Source organism: Rutilus rutilus (genome assembly GCF_951802725.1).
Source record: "Rutilus rutilus genome assembly, chromosome: 5".
Classification (NCBI taxonomy): Eukaryota; Metazoa; Chordata; class Actinopteri; order Cypriniformes; family Leuciscidae; genus Rutilus; species Rutilus rutilus.
This window is the reverse complement of record NC_140213.1, coordinates 31,134,239-31,150,051: the sequence shown is the minus strand read 5'-3', so window position 1 is coordinate 31,150,051 and position 15,813 is coordinate 31,134,239. Positions and strand designations below refer to the sequence as shown.

Sequence of the window (15,813 nt, the reverse complement as noted above, 5' to 3'; positions counted from 1 at the left end):
CTTTAAATAGATTCTTTAAATTGTATTAATTTGTTGTGTAAATATATGGGTTATATAAATGTAAATAGATGGGCTTTGGTTCGCAAAGTATCTTTCCATTAATTTATTTATTTATTCATCAAACAAATCAAAATAAAGAAAACCAGAAAAAAGACAATGGTGCGAAACTATGCTTAAATAAATTTTTATTGTTGAATAAATTAAGTATCCCATAATCTAATGAAAATAATTTTCATGAGGCAAAAATAAATAACATTTTTACTTCCAGAACTCAACTTCTGTGCTCTGTGTCTACAACCATACACTTTTTCCAGTTACCTAGATAGCAAGAGGGCATTTTAATAAATTCAGCCTCGTAATATACGTGATCAGACTTATCACATTGTATGGCCCTTGTGAGACTGCAATGAACACAAAGGCTAACTGGAATTTTGATTTCATTGATTATTCTTTTAGTTTTGGAATGTCGGTGGTTTCAGGTTGCACACAAAGAAAAGTGCATGCTGTAGACTCACCATGTGACATAATCATGACCCTTTGACTGTTCTGTACTGAAAAACTTTATGGGATCACACTTTATGAGACAGAAGTTTTTTTTACAACCGTGACATACAATGCTTTGTCATTGTTAGGTAATGGATAAACTAGAAAAAATGTTCAGTCAAGAACTAGAAGTATCGGCACATGGCTAAGCAGACATTTATTGAATAAAACAGAAATACACTTTCCATATAATATCGCTTTTGTAAATAAGGTACGTTTGGTTTGAAAATAATCAACTAATAATTCGTCTTTTTCAAGCTCAGCTATTGTTTTATACATTTCAAGTATGGTTTATACTGTTATGCAGACAGCAGTACAATTGCCTATCAACAGGTATCACAAATATATGTATAAAAATAAATAGAAAACATTTAAACAAATATTTGTACTCCTATGTGGATACACACTAATATTTACATGATTTCATACTGCGATTTCATGATGGCTCATTTAATGATTGTTCAAAGAAGGCTCTGTTTGAATAGGCCATGAGAGGCAGACGTTCCCCCAACACGGCATCTCTGAAATTGCGTCGTCTCCACGCGTACACAATACTGTTCAGAAAACCCTGGAGTGACACTGACAGCGCCTGCACAACAACACATGGGAGAAAATATACCACACGATTAAAAGGTCTGTGAATAGCATTCATTTTTATACCTCTCAAACTACAACAAAACCTAGGAATCATATACTTCTAACCAGGGCCGTCGCTAGTGGGGCGAAAGGCGGTGATGTTCCTAGTTTTCAACCGTGTCGATTGCAATATTGAGGTGTTCAGTGTTATTTCGACTTTACAGAATAAAAATGTGATTGTTCTCCTCACAAATCAACTGTTTCTTGTTTTTCACTGGCATGTTAGTGTTGAGGACTTGTGCATCTTTGAGCCTCCATTCAGTAACAGTAAAATACTTAAGTATACTAAGACTTTGAAATTGATGACTTGCAAATTGTAATGGAGAAATTTTTGCTGTAAGGTATCTGTACTTTAACTTAAGTATTTTCAGGTACTCTTTACTCACTGATACACAATATATTTTGTGTATGTAAATAAGTAAGCATGATTGTGATTGATTTTAAAGAACAAGAAGTTAATATTGAGTAACTTAGGCCTACTGTACATTTTAGACACAATATTGCTATTTAATTTGACTGTTTTTGCTTCGCAAACGCGAATGTTGTGCGTGTCCGAGCAACATGCATTCCTGAATGAATCACCGTTTGAAAATGAATCGGTTAGGTAAATGATTCAATGAGTCACTCATACAGTAATTCTCTTGTTTCGTTCCTATAGAGAGCCTAAGTCCCTCCGCTTCCGGCTCATGGGACCTTATTTCGGAAAAAATATGTATGGTAGTCAGTGGCGAGAGACAACTTATCTTTTTATTCCGTCTGAACTGTGCCCTGAATTACACATATGATGTTTGTCAATTTAAAAGATAATTATGAAAGTCAAGAAAGTTTCAGTTTGTCATGAAACAGAAGAGTAACATTTAGTTTTATGTGAAAATCGCTCAATGAACTACATCTCTCGTCTCGCACTATGTACGTCACCAATATCGTATGTGTGCAGTCTGGTACAAAACACTATAGACTATAGAAAAAATGACAGACGTTAGCTTCAGTAAAGTTAGCTTCATTCATTGGAGAAAAGGTATGACGTCACATGTGCGCCTTTTGGGTTTGTAGTCTTTGTAATTACGTATTTTCACAGTCTTATACCTCAACAGTTTTACATCAAACTGTGACTTTCTTGACTTTAAAATGTATCCTTTAAATTGACAAACATCATATGTGTAATTCAGGGCACAATTCAAATGAGATCAAAATATTTGTTGTCTCTCGCCATTGACTACCATACAATATTTTTCCGAAATAAGGTCCCATGGTGGTCAACCAGAGGGGGAGGGACTTAGGCTCTCTATATGAATTATAATGTTTTGAATGAATTGGTTAAGTGAATGATTCAATTATTGAACACCACAACTCTAACGATAACGGCACAGAGAAACAATATTGTTGGAATCACCTTCAGAATGATTTTTTCCCAGCTGATAAAAACATTGACAGCCAATCATAATATATTCTGTTTTAAAGAGCTTTAACATTTAAAGCAGCAGATGACAAACCTGCTGCACGGGCTTAGGGTTTCGTTCGTTAGTGTAGACGCTAATATAGTTATCGTTATTGTTATCTTTATAGTTCTCGTTCTTGCTGTGAATGGACCTTTAATCAGCATTTTTGAATGAATCAGTTAAGTGGACGATTTAATCACTCACTCATGCCGACCATATTTGAATTCGGAACTGCATGGAATGAATGAATTGCAAGTATGTGGTTCCAAATTCATCAAGTCACTTTTGTTCCTGAATGAAGTAGCGATTTTTATCTCAGTTCTTTCCAGCCCTGTTTTAACATTGTTTTTTTATGGTTGAGTTCAATGACTCACTCATTCATTCAGTCACTTGTTCCGTTCCTGAATGAATCAGTGTTTTTGAACGAATTGGTTGAGTGAATGAATCAAACGACTCTTTGATAAAGGCAGTCACTTGTCGCCACCTACTGACGTAACAATGCACCATGCAGAAAGAGTCAAAAATCCCTGCTAATGCACAGATGTTACTTTTTACTAATGCATAATCCTACACACACACACACACACACACACACACACACACACACACACACACACACACACACACACACACACACACATATATATATATAACAGAATATGTTCTAGTTTTGAAAATGTGTTTTACCTGTATGACATAGAGGGGGAAGAGCTTTATCTGAGGTTTTGCGAAGGACAGACAGATGAGAACCAGAGCTGAAAAAATGAATCAAAATATAACTTTGTTAAACATGACAAATACAACCATTCATATTCAGAGAAATACATATAGACATTATTGCATATGTGTAGCATTTGAGAACACGTGTGTGTTATTGCACTGACCTGGTGCCCAGCAGAAAATGATAACAAGGATCATGTATCGAGCCGAGGACCAAATCCCACCTGGATGTCGCTGTGACATTGTGAACATGCTTGTGTTCTCATAATGCCTATAACAGATTTGTAACCTACAGTACACCACCTACAGGACAACAGACACATATTACAGGAGATTATTTATGTAAAATACCTACAGTGACCCCAAAAGTATCTGGACACTTGTCATTGCATTACATAATAAAATATCAAACAAAGTGGCATTTATTTTTAAGACACTTTTCAAGCAAAGCATGACATATTGAGTCCACTATTCATTTTCAGGGTAAGTGACGAAATTGACGAAAAATGTCAAACGATGTGATTTGTGATCAGTATTATTCATAAACGTGTGTACCCACTGTGCAGCTGATGATGACGATCAACACAATGCTGAGAGTGAAAACACGAATGAACTCGGCATGAGCCAGATCCTGTTGGACAAAAGACAGCGTGATGGAACAGCTCCAGAGATTATTTAGATTTAAACTTGTTGTCTATACATTTCTTACCACTGTTGTGCAGGAGTCATTTGTGAGATGCCAGAAGAGAAAGCAGCTGCAAGAAGAAACGGACATGAATTTAGTTAAATGATTCACACATGCGTACGTTACACAAGCTCACAGAGAGAAACTCATCCTCACCTGGCGCAGAACCTGGCGGAGGGCCCTCTGCCGACGTGTGTCACATCAGGCATGCGGGCTGGTTTTGCTGGCGCGAGAGTAGCTTCCATAACTCTGAAGGTTTTAATATAGACGAGGTATCCAATTATTGGTACAAGCCTATAGAAATGACATGTAGTAAGCATATAGATCGTTACATACACATTGCAAGCATATTTATCATATTTACAGTTTAACATAAATCATATTTAAATGCATTTAAGAAAACTAAATGGAACTACTCACCATGCAATTACATAGACAAGACAAAACCTCCTCCTCCTACTTGATAACTGTCAATGAATACATAAAAAATTAGCACAATACAATTAAATATATATATAATGAACCAATAACTACAATTTTGATTCATAGACGATAACCAAAAAAGTGGATCACTTAAAAAGCTGTTTTCATATAACACTTATTTTATTTCAGCTATGTTGCCAAGGCAAAATTTATCATGTTCATTTAGCTAAACTAAAATAACTAAAAACCAAAATGAATACAAACTAAATAGACATATTAAAAATGACAAGAACACAACAAAATTACTGACACTTGAAAATTAAACATTTTTAAATAAAAACCAATAAAAAATATTAATACATCTCAGTGATACTATTTTGTTTTATTTTGATCATTTTTGTTGAGTGTTTTTTGCCATTTTTATTATAGTTTTAATATTTGTATTTATTAGTTTTAGTTTATTTAGTTTGGGTTATTTAGTACTTCAAGTTAAACTAAACAAAAATGAGAATTGTGCCTTTAACGTTGTTAACGTTTATTTTATTTTAAGTAACACATTTTTAATATGGTTTTAGTTTTAGTTAACGACAGTAACACTGATCTAAATGAACAGGATTTGAGTTCAAATATTATTTATTATGACTGAACTACCCTAGGTTACAACAACAAATATTATTTTAGCGTTGGGTACTTTTAAGAAATGTGATTATATAAAGAAAATACGGGAGGAATGTTGCACAGCCTGATCGGTCTCAGACTCTGCCAAAATGCTGCGTCAAGAAACATTCATAGCAATCATGTTAATACCAGTGACACTGATTTAATCTACGTAACAGTGACAGCGACAGTGTGCGTGCGTGTGTGTGTGTGTGTGTGAGCAGCAACCCTGCTCACCTGGTTTTCAAATGCTTCTTGCTCTGCTTTTTCTCTCCATCCTTGAAACGCAAGTGCTGACTCACAGGCATAAACAATGACAAGCAGAAACGAGACGCAGTAGAAGGCCTGGGAAGAGATGGAGATAATGCTTAAACAACTGAAGTTCATCACAGCTGCTGCACAGATCCACAGTGAAAGCTTTGCACACCTGACTCAATTTATGTTTGATATTTCATTTTAAAGGTGTGTGCTGCAATATTAAAATAAAATGTATTTTAAGCAGTATTAAGAAATGTTTCCTTCCTACTGTTGTGGCCTCATATATACAGTAAATGTCCACCTGTATGTGTATATACATAAACTTAAGTGTTTACTCATCCACTCGGTGTCAAATGAGAAAGATGAGACGCTTCAATTGCTTTATGGCAACACACAATAATGCTGGAAATCTACAAACATCTTCTGTGTAACTCAACACCAATAGTCATTGTTACCAAGATGTTCATTTCTCAGCTGTTCAAGGAAGTTGTTGCATAACAAGGACATTATCCAGTAAATGCACTGTGTCGTGCACACACACACACACACAAACACTACAAATTGTTATTTTTCTGCATTAAATGCGCACATAGTATTCGTATCCCGGTTGGAGATGTAAACAAATACTTTCAGACTTTTATTAGATTTAAATTATTTTAACAGCTACTCATGATTACATGTTTCTATAAGTTTCTCACCAGAGACAAAGGCAATCCGTTGTTGCAGAGCTTTTCACTAAGTGGCCATATTTCATGAGGCAAATTAATTATGGCAGTGCACATCAAAACAAGCGACGCCAGGAAATCTGCCAGGGCCAGCTGAAGAAGAGGCTTAGCCTGTAATATAAGAACAATGATAAAGAAACATACACTCTTACGCAAAGGTTCTTTATTGGCATTGATGGATCCATGAAGAAACTTTAACAACCATGGAACATTTCCATTCCACAAACGGTTCTTTAAAGTGGAAAAAGGTTCTTTAGATTTTTTAAATGTTCTTCACTAAGAAAAAATGGTTCTTTTAAAAACTGTTCTCTGAAAGGTTCTTTGGGGAACCAAAATGGTTCTTCAATGCATCGCTGTGAAACCCCTTTTGGAACCTTTATCTAGCTGTATATATATATTGCTGTATATTTGCAAACGGGGAGGCCCAATTTAAGGAGACTGCTGAGGAAATATTTGTACAAATGTTTTGGTGAACTTTGCAAAAGAGTTATCTAAAGCGTGTTATGCGTGAGAGATGTATGCAATGATGTAATCAGAGGGCTTAGTTTTCACTGCGCACACTGGCGCACTTTTAGCCAATATTGACCCTCACTGTAGACTTTTGCAGCAAGACTTTTGTGATTCAGCCGGGGGAATGCAGAATCCATCAAATCCATCATTTCATTCCATTTGTCAATTAAAAAGATTCAGATTATGAATTTGAAACCTGAAGCTGGTGGTTTAATCAGATCTGTTCCCACAAGATAAAATGAAATTTTACATTCGCATATTGACTAACCTGTTCATTGAGATGCCTTCTCTTTATAATGGACACCACCACCACAGAACAACTACCTATCAGACTGCAACAGAAAAAAGGTCATTCAAGTTAAGAATTCTAAAAAAGCAACTTCTGTCCCAGTCGTCTCCATATTTCTACCTGATTTAACCCTTAGAATTAGTTAGTCCATGTAAACGAATGTATTTAGATAATAATAAAATAAATTACTTAAGATGTTACCACATTAACTAACATTTTGTTAGTTAAATGTATTATTATTTGTTAATTTAATCAAAAAAAAAACAAAAAAAACATGGTTGCTGTGGTTGGTCACAAAGCTGTATTGAGGTACAGTAAACACATGACATATTAAACAACATAAAATTAAGTATAAAACTACAAATTGCATAATTAATAACAATAAGGCAAAACTAACTTTTAAAGTAAAATCTAAACAAAAAGTGATTTTTTACTGTATAATACAGTAAATATACGTGTTTCATACGTTGCCTCAGTTTGTCTCAGTAAATTATAAAAGCAATTCATACATTTTACTTCTAAAAAACATGTTTATGTGTAGCCTATATTAAATGTTACTACCTCTATTAAAAAAATGCATAACTCCAGATGCACGTAATGGTTTCTCTTTGATTGAAAAATAAATTCCTTTTAATGCATTATAGATGTATTATTAATTAAAAGCAATAGATGTATTATTAATTAAAAGCAATAGAGTGCGGCTGCGCTTATATAACATTTCTCATTTCCTTGGAATCACATGTCAGTCGAATCAACTTTTTATTTCTCACCTTAAACTCAAGGTCGAGACGTAGATCCAAGACAAAGCGGTAATCTGTGCGTTCAACTAAGACAAAACACAAAGAATAAGAATATGTAGCCTATCATGTATTTTTTAATAATAAATAAGCCTACGTAATCAAATCGAAAGTTTAACAGTCATCATAGTAGCATATATCAATGTAGCCAACTGTCTGTTTTTGGTTTAAATATTTTAAAGCAAATTGTATAGTGTCAAATAATGACATACAGTATGCTGTTTTTTCCACATTAAGTTGTATTCTCGTAGACTTCAAGTGTGATTAATTTACCGTTTCTTCTTCATCTGATAATCCAACTCTTGACTTCATGATAAAGAGATGAATTCCATGAACTACATGCCAGCTCGTTGTTGTTCTGTGTATCCTGTCATGTACATGTACAGTACAGCCGTTGTCTGTCTGTCTGTCTGTCTGACTGACTCCCGCCGTCTCACCTGGACGTTGAACCTCTGATCATGTGACATCTACAGTCTCACCTGTGCGGCTGCGCTCCTCTCATTGCTTTCATGCCTATGTTTTTGCGGATTAAACCTCATGTGTTTTACATTACAGAGCGTGTGCCACAGGTAGGTGTTGTGTGGTCTGTGTTATCATGGTGATAAAACATAAAAGTCAAGCTCCTTAAATGATTAGATATCTATCAAACAGCCTACACATATATAGGCCTACAACTATTAACATCTTTGGAAACACTTTCAAATGGCTAATATAGGCCTAAACATTAATAATGCATAGGCTATATGTGTGTTGAACTTCTAATCTGTAAACTGTGTTTCTTTTGTGTTTGTGTTCTGTACTGATATCTTACTCGGACCCTCACCACTAAAATTAGCAAGCAGTGACCTCTACTGGTCAAAATGTCACGTGCAACAAAATCAGTTCAATGAAAAAAAAAAAAAAAAAAAAAAAAAACTGAAGTGTTTTGGCTATGGCATAGCATAGCGTTAGCCTCATAGCATAATTGCCTAAGTAATATTTAAAAAAAAATGACTTGGGCAATTATGCTATGAGGCTAACGATAGTTGGCTATAAAGATTTCGAAATAATTTAAAAATACTGGGTGATGGGGAGTTAATATAACATTTAATGAATCAATGTAAAAAACAACAACCAACTTAACCATAATGAATCATAGAAATAACAATACAAATGGAAAATATGCATATTTTTCAATTGATTTAATAATAATAATATTAACCCTTTCATGCATAGTGATCGCTACAGTGGACAGCTATTAAAAAAGCATTTTCTTGAATTTGCACGGGTTTTGATGGCATAGTTGCAAGTGACAAGCCGTTGTGTTTCGATTTCCCCCCTCCAAACCAAGATGGCCAATGGTCAGTCAGAAATGCCAAATTGCTCCGGAATATCCACCCATTACTTCTATCCTAGGAGACTCTTGTAGGTAAAAAAAAATATCGAATGAATCCTATCACAGTTACATTTTCCAAGTTTTGATTTTAGATTGGGAGAAAAATCTTATTAATCATCTGTCCACTATAATGGACCTCATGCATCAATGGCTATATTTCAGCTACAATTCATACTTATACTGTGAATATTGTTTTTGAAAATACTTAATCTGCAGTGACTTTTCTTTGACTGTAAATAAATGTATTTGTATTATTAGAATATAATTTTCATTGACATCAAAAAAAGTGATGTGATTACATAATGTATGTGACTTGTAATGCATTACTTTAATTGTTAGATCAAAAAGTAATCTGATTTCGTAATGCACGTTATTGCGCAATGTTGCAATCCCCAAACCTGCTTATTTCAGATGAGACTGAAAAAAACGTATCTCTAGGTTTTCTCAGAGGAGGGCTATGCTAGAAATGTGTCCATCTTGAACATAATCAGAATGATCAGTTAATAATGGTAAATTGACATACTCTGACTGGTACACTGGAGGGAGCATCTGAGTAGTCATGCCCTAAGAGCAATAAAAACACAGGAAAAAAATTCTGACTGAGGTTATCATAATTCATGCATGAAAGGGTTAATAATAATTTATATATATAGGCTAGGCTATATATATATATACGGGGATTGTTGTTCTTCATTTAGTCTTGGTTTTTGATTTAATTAATAAATAACAAACAAAACAAGTATCTTAAAATAAGATAAAAAATATAAAAAAATAAGGTTGTCCAGTGCCCCTAATTATGGGTTTTTTTATTTTATTTTTTACAGTAAGAGAGAATAATGCACATCTAGTTTGTATGTTATCGCTATCATCAGACAGAATAAAAAGCACGTGGGCGTTTCAGAACATATCGGAAGTTATGAATAATTATGACATCACTGCCCAGAATGCGATTGCAGCAGGAAGTGACGCCAAGACTTCCACGGTGGCTCCTTTCTTACGTGGCAACGCGTCAAGCGACCGCGAGACACTGAGCACAAAGAGACAGAATATTCATTAAAATACGTTATTACATTTTCTTTATTGGTTCGCTTGTTGATAGGGTTTAAGCTCTTCTTTTAAATCATCATGGGTCTGACCATCTCATCGCTGTTTGGGAGACTTTTCGGCAAGAAACAGATGAGAATACTGATGGGTGAGTGTTTCAAGTACATTACACTTCTGTGTTTCTGATGTATTTGTGTGGTAAATATTCAATTCGAAGACTATATAGATAGTATGTGGGTGTAAGATTAAATAAAAGATGATTTGAGTCATTTCCTCATTGAAATTCAAGAACCAATGTCATATTTCTTGGGCAGAGGCTAATGTTAGCTTGCTAGCTTCAGATAGCCTAGAGCTTGAATGAATAGATAAAATCACACCACTGTAATGAAATTGACAGCTAACGTTTTTTTTTTTTTAAAACATAAATTTCAGTGGGTTTGGACGCCGCAGGTAAAACCACAATCCTTTACAAGTTAAAGCTGGGAGAAATTGTCACAACCATCCCCACTATAGGTGAGATTACACTGACATGACTATCACTCTTTCACAATGTTACATTTTTCAATTAAAACAGAAGCAGCTCATGATTAAATCTTATACATGTGAATCAGTTTTTAAGATTCTGTTCATTTTGTTGATCAATATCTGTAATGTCACAGCCATTGCCTTTACAACTACAGTGTGGGTTTTAACCAAGTGTTTTCAGGGAGAATTTGCTCTTAAAGTAATATTTTGTCTGACAGTGACATTATTAAAAGCTTTTATAATTGTTTTTATTGGTGCAGATATCTAGATGGGTCCAATTGCCTATATATTACTAATTTATGCATAATCCAATTTATTGACAGCATATACAATTAATATAAATGACTGAAATTAAGTGGTTTTATTTTTTCTCAAAATTCATTAAAATAATCGAAAATACAAAATATGATAAAATATTGTATTCATTGGCAATGCTTTCAGTTGGTCTTTGAGCTGCCAAAAGGTGTGATGGCTCCTGCTGTTAACTTACTCTTCACTAAGCTCCACCTTAAAAACATTACTGACCAATCCTACCTTAGTAACTGTTGCTGTCTGCCACATTATCACAAGCTTTTACAGAAATTATTCAAAAATATGGACTGTGTTGCAAAGTCACTCTCACTGTTTCTGAGCGAGCTTCAGTACTCGAGGAACGAAGGGTCAAAATGTAGGTGCTGTCATTGGCAATAATCTCTTTAATAGCCAAATATCAGCTAGTGAATCGCCATGGCTGATGTATTTGCCTATCACTGATCAAAACCAATCAAATATTTTTGATATTATGATGTGCCTTGAGTAAGTTGTTGTTGAACTGTATTTGTTTTCTGCTGATGGACAGGTTTTAATGTAGAAACTGTTGAATACAAGAACATCTGCTTCACTGTGTGGGATGTCGGCGGTCAGGACAAGATTCGTCCTCTCTGGAGACACTATTTTCAGAACACACAGGTATGATTTTTATACAGGCCCCTTCAGCAGCATCCTGATCTGAAGTCTCTTTCTATGTGGTTGAGATGCTTTTGTGAATGTTATTCATTTGAAGTGTTTTAAGGATCATTATTTTAGCTGTTGAGCCCAAACTGTTAATTATGTTGTCCTCAGGGTCTGATCTTTGTTGTGGACAGCAATGACAGAGAAAGAGTAGCAGAATCCGCAGAAGAGCTTTCTAAAATGGTAAGCATTCCACTTAACCTTCAGATATTACATCAAATCTGTATCACACCAAAGTCCATTTCAAGGAAAGTCTGTTCACTCGGCGGCCATATCTGCAATGCCTCCGGGCAGTTATTTCGAGCATCCAAGACCAGGGCTGCATCCGAAATCGCATACTTCCCTACTATACAGTAAGTGAAAAACAGTATGTGACAGAATTCACAGTACTCATTCCGGCGAGTTTATGAAGTGCATATGATGGAGACTTTACTATCCCATGAGCTCACGGGAGAGGATTTGTGAATGGCATTAAAGCGATGCAACTGTCATATGATAATGACAGAATGGCGAATCAATGTAATACTTCCAGATTACATTCATACTATATAGAACACTTTTTTTTTAGTGGTTGTGAAGTAATTACTTAGTACCTACTCGAGAGTATGCGATTTTGGACGCAAACCCAAGTCCTATCTATTTCAATGGGGGAATCATGAAATCTCACCTTTATGTTCACAACTAAATAACACATTTCAAATCCGCAACAAAATCTGACACAAACTGTCCCATAAATGTTGTTGCTTATGATCAAATAGCGTTAAAGTCTAGTCTCAGTAGTCTCAAGCTTCAATGGGAACCGGAGCTTCTAACGGGAGCTGCAGTGACTTTACTAATCAACGATTGGCTCTTTCACTCAGAAGATATTGCAGGTTGCAGTTTCTCCCATTCATAATAGGAGTGAACCGTCATTCTATATCTAATGTCTTGGATCACGCTCAAGAACCTGTCACTTTTTCAGTGACCTGAACTGAGATCACGTTACACAATGTATTTGTATTTACATGTGCATTTGTGTTCTTGGCCGACGCGTTCTTACCAAAGTGTCATGACAAAGTCCATGTGTTATGTTTGTTAGGAACTTTGCCATTTGTTAACACACACACAATGCCATTAAATTTGTGGGAATAATACTGCATTTTCTTCCCTATTATCAAGTCACCTTTATATAGCGCTTTTTACAATACGGATTGTTTCAAAGCAGCTTTACAGTGATTACAGGAACATAATGCAACAAGGTTTGTTTCGGCAGTAGAGCAGCTCTAGAAGAAAATAGTGTCATTGTCCAGCTTAAAGCGATAGTTTACCCCAAAATTTTTAATTGTCATTTACTCACCCTCAAGTTGTTCCAAACCTTTCTTTCTTCGGCTGAACACAAAAGAAGATGTTTTGAAGGATGTTTGTAACCAAACATTTGATGGACCCCATTGACTTCCATAGTATGGCCCATAAGCTGTTGTTGAATATTAAGTTGTGAGATGTATCCAAGTGAAACGGCTTTTCTAACAAGAAAGGGCGGGGGGTGTTTTCCATTGTGAATTGATTGGACCGCTGGATGACTGTAGTTTGCTATTGCTGTGATTTCATGTGAGTGACCGGTTGTCGCGCCAGGAAACACGTAATCATAAGCCGCTTTCCGACCAAGTAGTTACAGGAACTTAGTTCTAGGAACTGTCCACTTCTAAACAGTTCTAAGAACTACTCTCCCCCAAACTCAGTTTTGCTGTTTGCGTTCGCACTGGTCAAGTGGCCATAGGAACTGGTAGGAGGGGTAAAGGAGTGACGCAAGCACGGTGACTTTTATTTTGACGGCGCGACGGACCTTTATTTTGGCGGCGCTGAGAACGCCAGAGCAAACAATGCTCGCATTCTCTGTGTTTATTAGTTAGCGATCTGTCTAACAGTACTGTTTAATATGTTATTAGATATACTGTCTACTCTCTATAACAGTTCTATGAAAAAAAGGTTATTAGCCTATGCCGTGTGGTTGATGTCCAGTGTTGCTAGCTGGGCAGATAAACATAATCATGTTTGACTTGGTCCCCTCAAAGTTGCGTTGGATTTTCTCTTCAGCATAAAGGTTTAGAGACCCATCTATCACTGTTTTCCATGTTTGTATAGTTAGTTTCTGGAGTAAATATATAGGCTATAATCTGTGTGTTTACATTCTAGCTGTTTTAAAAATGGCGGGTGCTGGTGTTCCGTGTGCCAATCAGCGTACACTAACGTCACGGGTAGTTCCTATAGTGCTGGTTTAGACCCTACTCTGAAGTAGGACCTAAATTAGTTCCTCCAAATGGAGTTCCTAGAACTGAAATCGTTCCTAGTTCCTGCGGTGCGAACACGCCGACATCCGGGTACTTTAGACCAGTGGTTCTCAATTCCAGTCCTTGGGACCCGCTGCTCTGCACATTTTGTATGTCTCCCTTATTTAACACACCTGAACCAGATCATCAGCTCGGTAGGAGAGACTCCATGAACTGAACTGAGTGTGTCAGATAAGAGAGACATACAAAATGTGCAGAGCAGTGGGTCACGAGGACTGGAATTGAGAACCACTGCTTTAGACAATAGTTCTAGGAACTGTGAAAAGGTTCCTCCGGTCGGAAAGCGGCTATAGAAGAGATGTAGCTGTTAGAGGCTTTAATATTTTATTTTAAATATCAGGAAAAGTATTTTATTTTTTTTTATTTCAAAATTACTAGGTTTTTAATGTGCAGTATTCGCTAATTTGCCAGGTGGCCCGTGACTCCATTCTTATTGTTGAGCTCTGTAATGTATAAATGTGTTGATTTATTGACATTGTTTGATCAGCCTCATCATGCTCACTTTCTTCATTTATACAGTTGCAGGAAGATGAACTGAGGGACGCTGTGCTGCTGGTTTTTGCAAACAAACAGGATCTGCCCAACGCCATGGCTGTCAGTGAACTCACAGACAAACTTGGGCTGCAGAGTCTACGCAGCAGAACGGTACGCACACTTACTTGACTGACTCCAAACATCCACTTGTTTAAGCAGTGACTGCATTTTTATTGTCCGTTGTCTGTTTTCCACAGTGGTACGTTCAAGCGACCTGCGCTACACAAGGCACCGGACTCTATGAAGGACTGGACTGGTTATCAAATGAGCTCTCCAAACGCTGATAGTGAATTTTAGAAAGACAGAGGGTGTCAGTTGATAGACTCTGTCCTGAAGAACTTGTGTGTGTGCGCGCGTGTGTGAGTGTGTGTGGAGGAGCTATCAAGTGTTCAGCATCATGTCTAATCTATCTTATCTGTCTTTTTCTATGCTGTATTCCTACTAATGTTCTTTTAATTTTTTTTTCCCCCTTACAAATCTGATTGTTTTTCAGGACTGTAAAATAATGCTTAAATTGCACGTTTACTTGATAACTGTGAGAGCATTATGGCACAACAGAGAGGAAGTTTAGGTGGAATTCCAAGTTGAGGCATCCCTATCATGCAAGTTTGGAGTAGTTGTAGCTTAAGAGCGAGCAAATGCCAGTCTTTGTGCATTGACGCTCACTCCAAAGTCTCTGTTGCAGTGCTGCCTAACCCGACAGGCGAGTCGTGGGACTCGCAGCTCCATGAACATTCCATTTCATGGCAGTTAATTTTATTCCAGGTGGTTTTGTAAAAGCTACACATTAACTTTTGGTGCAAAAGCCTCCTTAGTCTAGTTTCAGGGACTTAGCCACCAAACCAAGCTTTTGAGATGTTTGGAGCAAAATGGTACATGAAGTATTGACAGCAATATGGAGTCATCCATAATTGATTAGCCCAATGATCTCTAACCGCCTTTGATGTAAAATACCTCCATTGAACAATATGTAAGTAAATGTTTTAGTTGAAAGCATTTGAACAGCTCATAGTACCTTGCTTGGTTTTTTTCTGAGGTGGGATGGGCATGGTGGATTGGACAGGGATGAATCGTTTCTTCAATCTGCTCCATGTTTCTTTTCTTTTCGCATCAAACAGATGTATGTATGTATGCTGGCACCTTTAATATCAATGATCAAGGTGCATTCGGTGAGAATTTTGTATGGGACACTCCAGTAAACCAATAAGGTTCCCTTTTCCTGAGCAGGATTTTCTGATCTTACACACTTCCCTATTGCGGCAAATTCCCTACTCTTGCTTGAACTGTGCCACAAGGTCCACACCTGTGAGAAAATAAAGATCTGATAAAAACTGAA

At 36.3% G+C, this 15,813-nt stretch overlaps 2 protein-coding genes across 2 annotated transcripts; one reads left to right on the top strand and one right to left on the bottom strand.

The window, feature by feature from the left end:
• Positions 1-676: 676 nt before the first annotated feature.
• On the bottom strand, positions 677-8,092 carry LOC311291182 (transmembrane protein 116). The gene is made up of 12 exons (XM_084410079.1): positions 7,956-8,092; positions 7,656-7,711; positions 6,865-6,928; positions 6,060-6,197; positions 5,341-5,448; positions 4,444-4,490; positions 4,180-4,317; positions 4,048-4,093; positions 3,898-3,969; positions 3,503-3,641; positions 3,306-3,373; positions 677-1,132 (listed from the first exon to the last, which is right to left on the bottom strand). The coding sequence occupies exons 1-12, from the start codon at positions 7,992-7,994 to the stop codon at positions 980-982; spliced, it is 1,068 nt and encodes a 355-aa protein (XP_084266205.1). The 5' UTR covers positions 7,995-8,092; the 3' UTR covers positions 677-979.
• A 1,871-nt stretch (positions 8,093-9,963) lies between these two features.
• On the top strand, positions 9,964-15,813 carry arf5 (ADP-ribosylation factor 5). The gene is made up of 6 exons (XM_084409399.1): positions 9,964-10,249; positions 10,534-10,614; positions 11,465-11,574; positions 11,728-11,799; positions 14,463-14,588; positions 14,675-15,813. Exons 1-6 carry the CDS (start codon positions 10,183-10,185, stop codon positions 14,759-14,761), a joined length of 543 nt encoding a protein of 180 aa, XP_084265525.1. The 5' UTR covers positions 9,964-10,182; the 3' UTR covers positions 14,762-15,813.

Excerpts from the sequence above, each read along its gene's own strand:
- arf5 (XM_084409399.1), top strand. The coding sequence starts at position 10,183 with ATGGGTCTGACCATCTCATCGCTGTTTGGGAGACTTTTCGGCAAGAAA. Across the intron at positions 11,575-11,727 it reads ACTATTTTCAGAACACACAG|GGTCTGATCTTTGTTGTGGA; the intron begins GTATGATTTTTA and ends TGTTGTCCTCAG. Across the intron at positions 14,589-14,674 it reads AGAGTCTACGCAGCAGAACG|TGGTACGTTCAAGCGACCTG; the intron begins GTACGCACACTT and ends TGTTTTCCACAG.
- LOC311291182 (XM_084410079.1), bottom strand. The coding sequence starts at position 7,994 with ATGAAGTCAAGAGTTGGATTATCAGATGAAGAAGAAACG. Across the intron at positions 5,449-6,059 it reads ACGGATTGCCTTTGTCTCTG|GCCTTCTACTGCGTCTCGTT; the intron begins GTGAGAAACTTA and ends ATCTCTTCCCAG. Across the intron at positions 4,491-5,340 it reads AAGAAGCATTTGAAAACCAG|TTATCAAGTAGGAGGAGGAG; the intron begins GTGAGCAGGGTT and ends ATTCATTGACAG.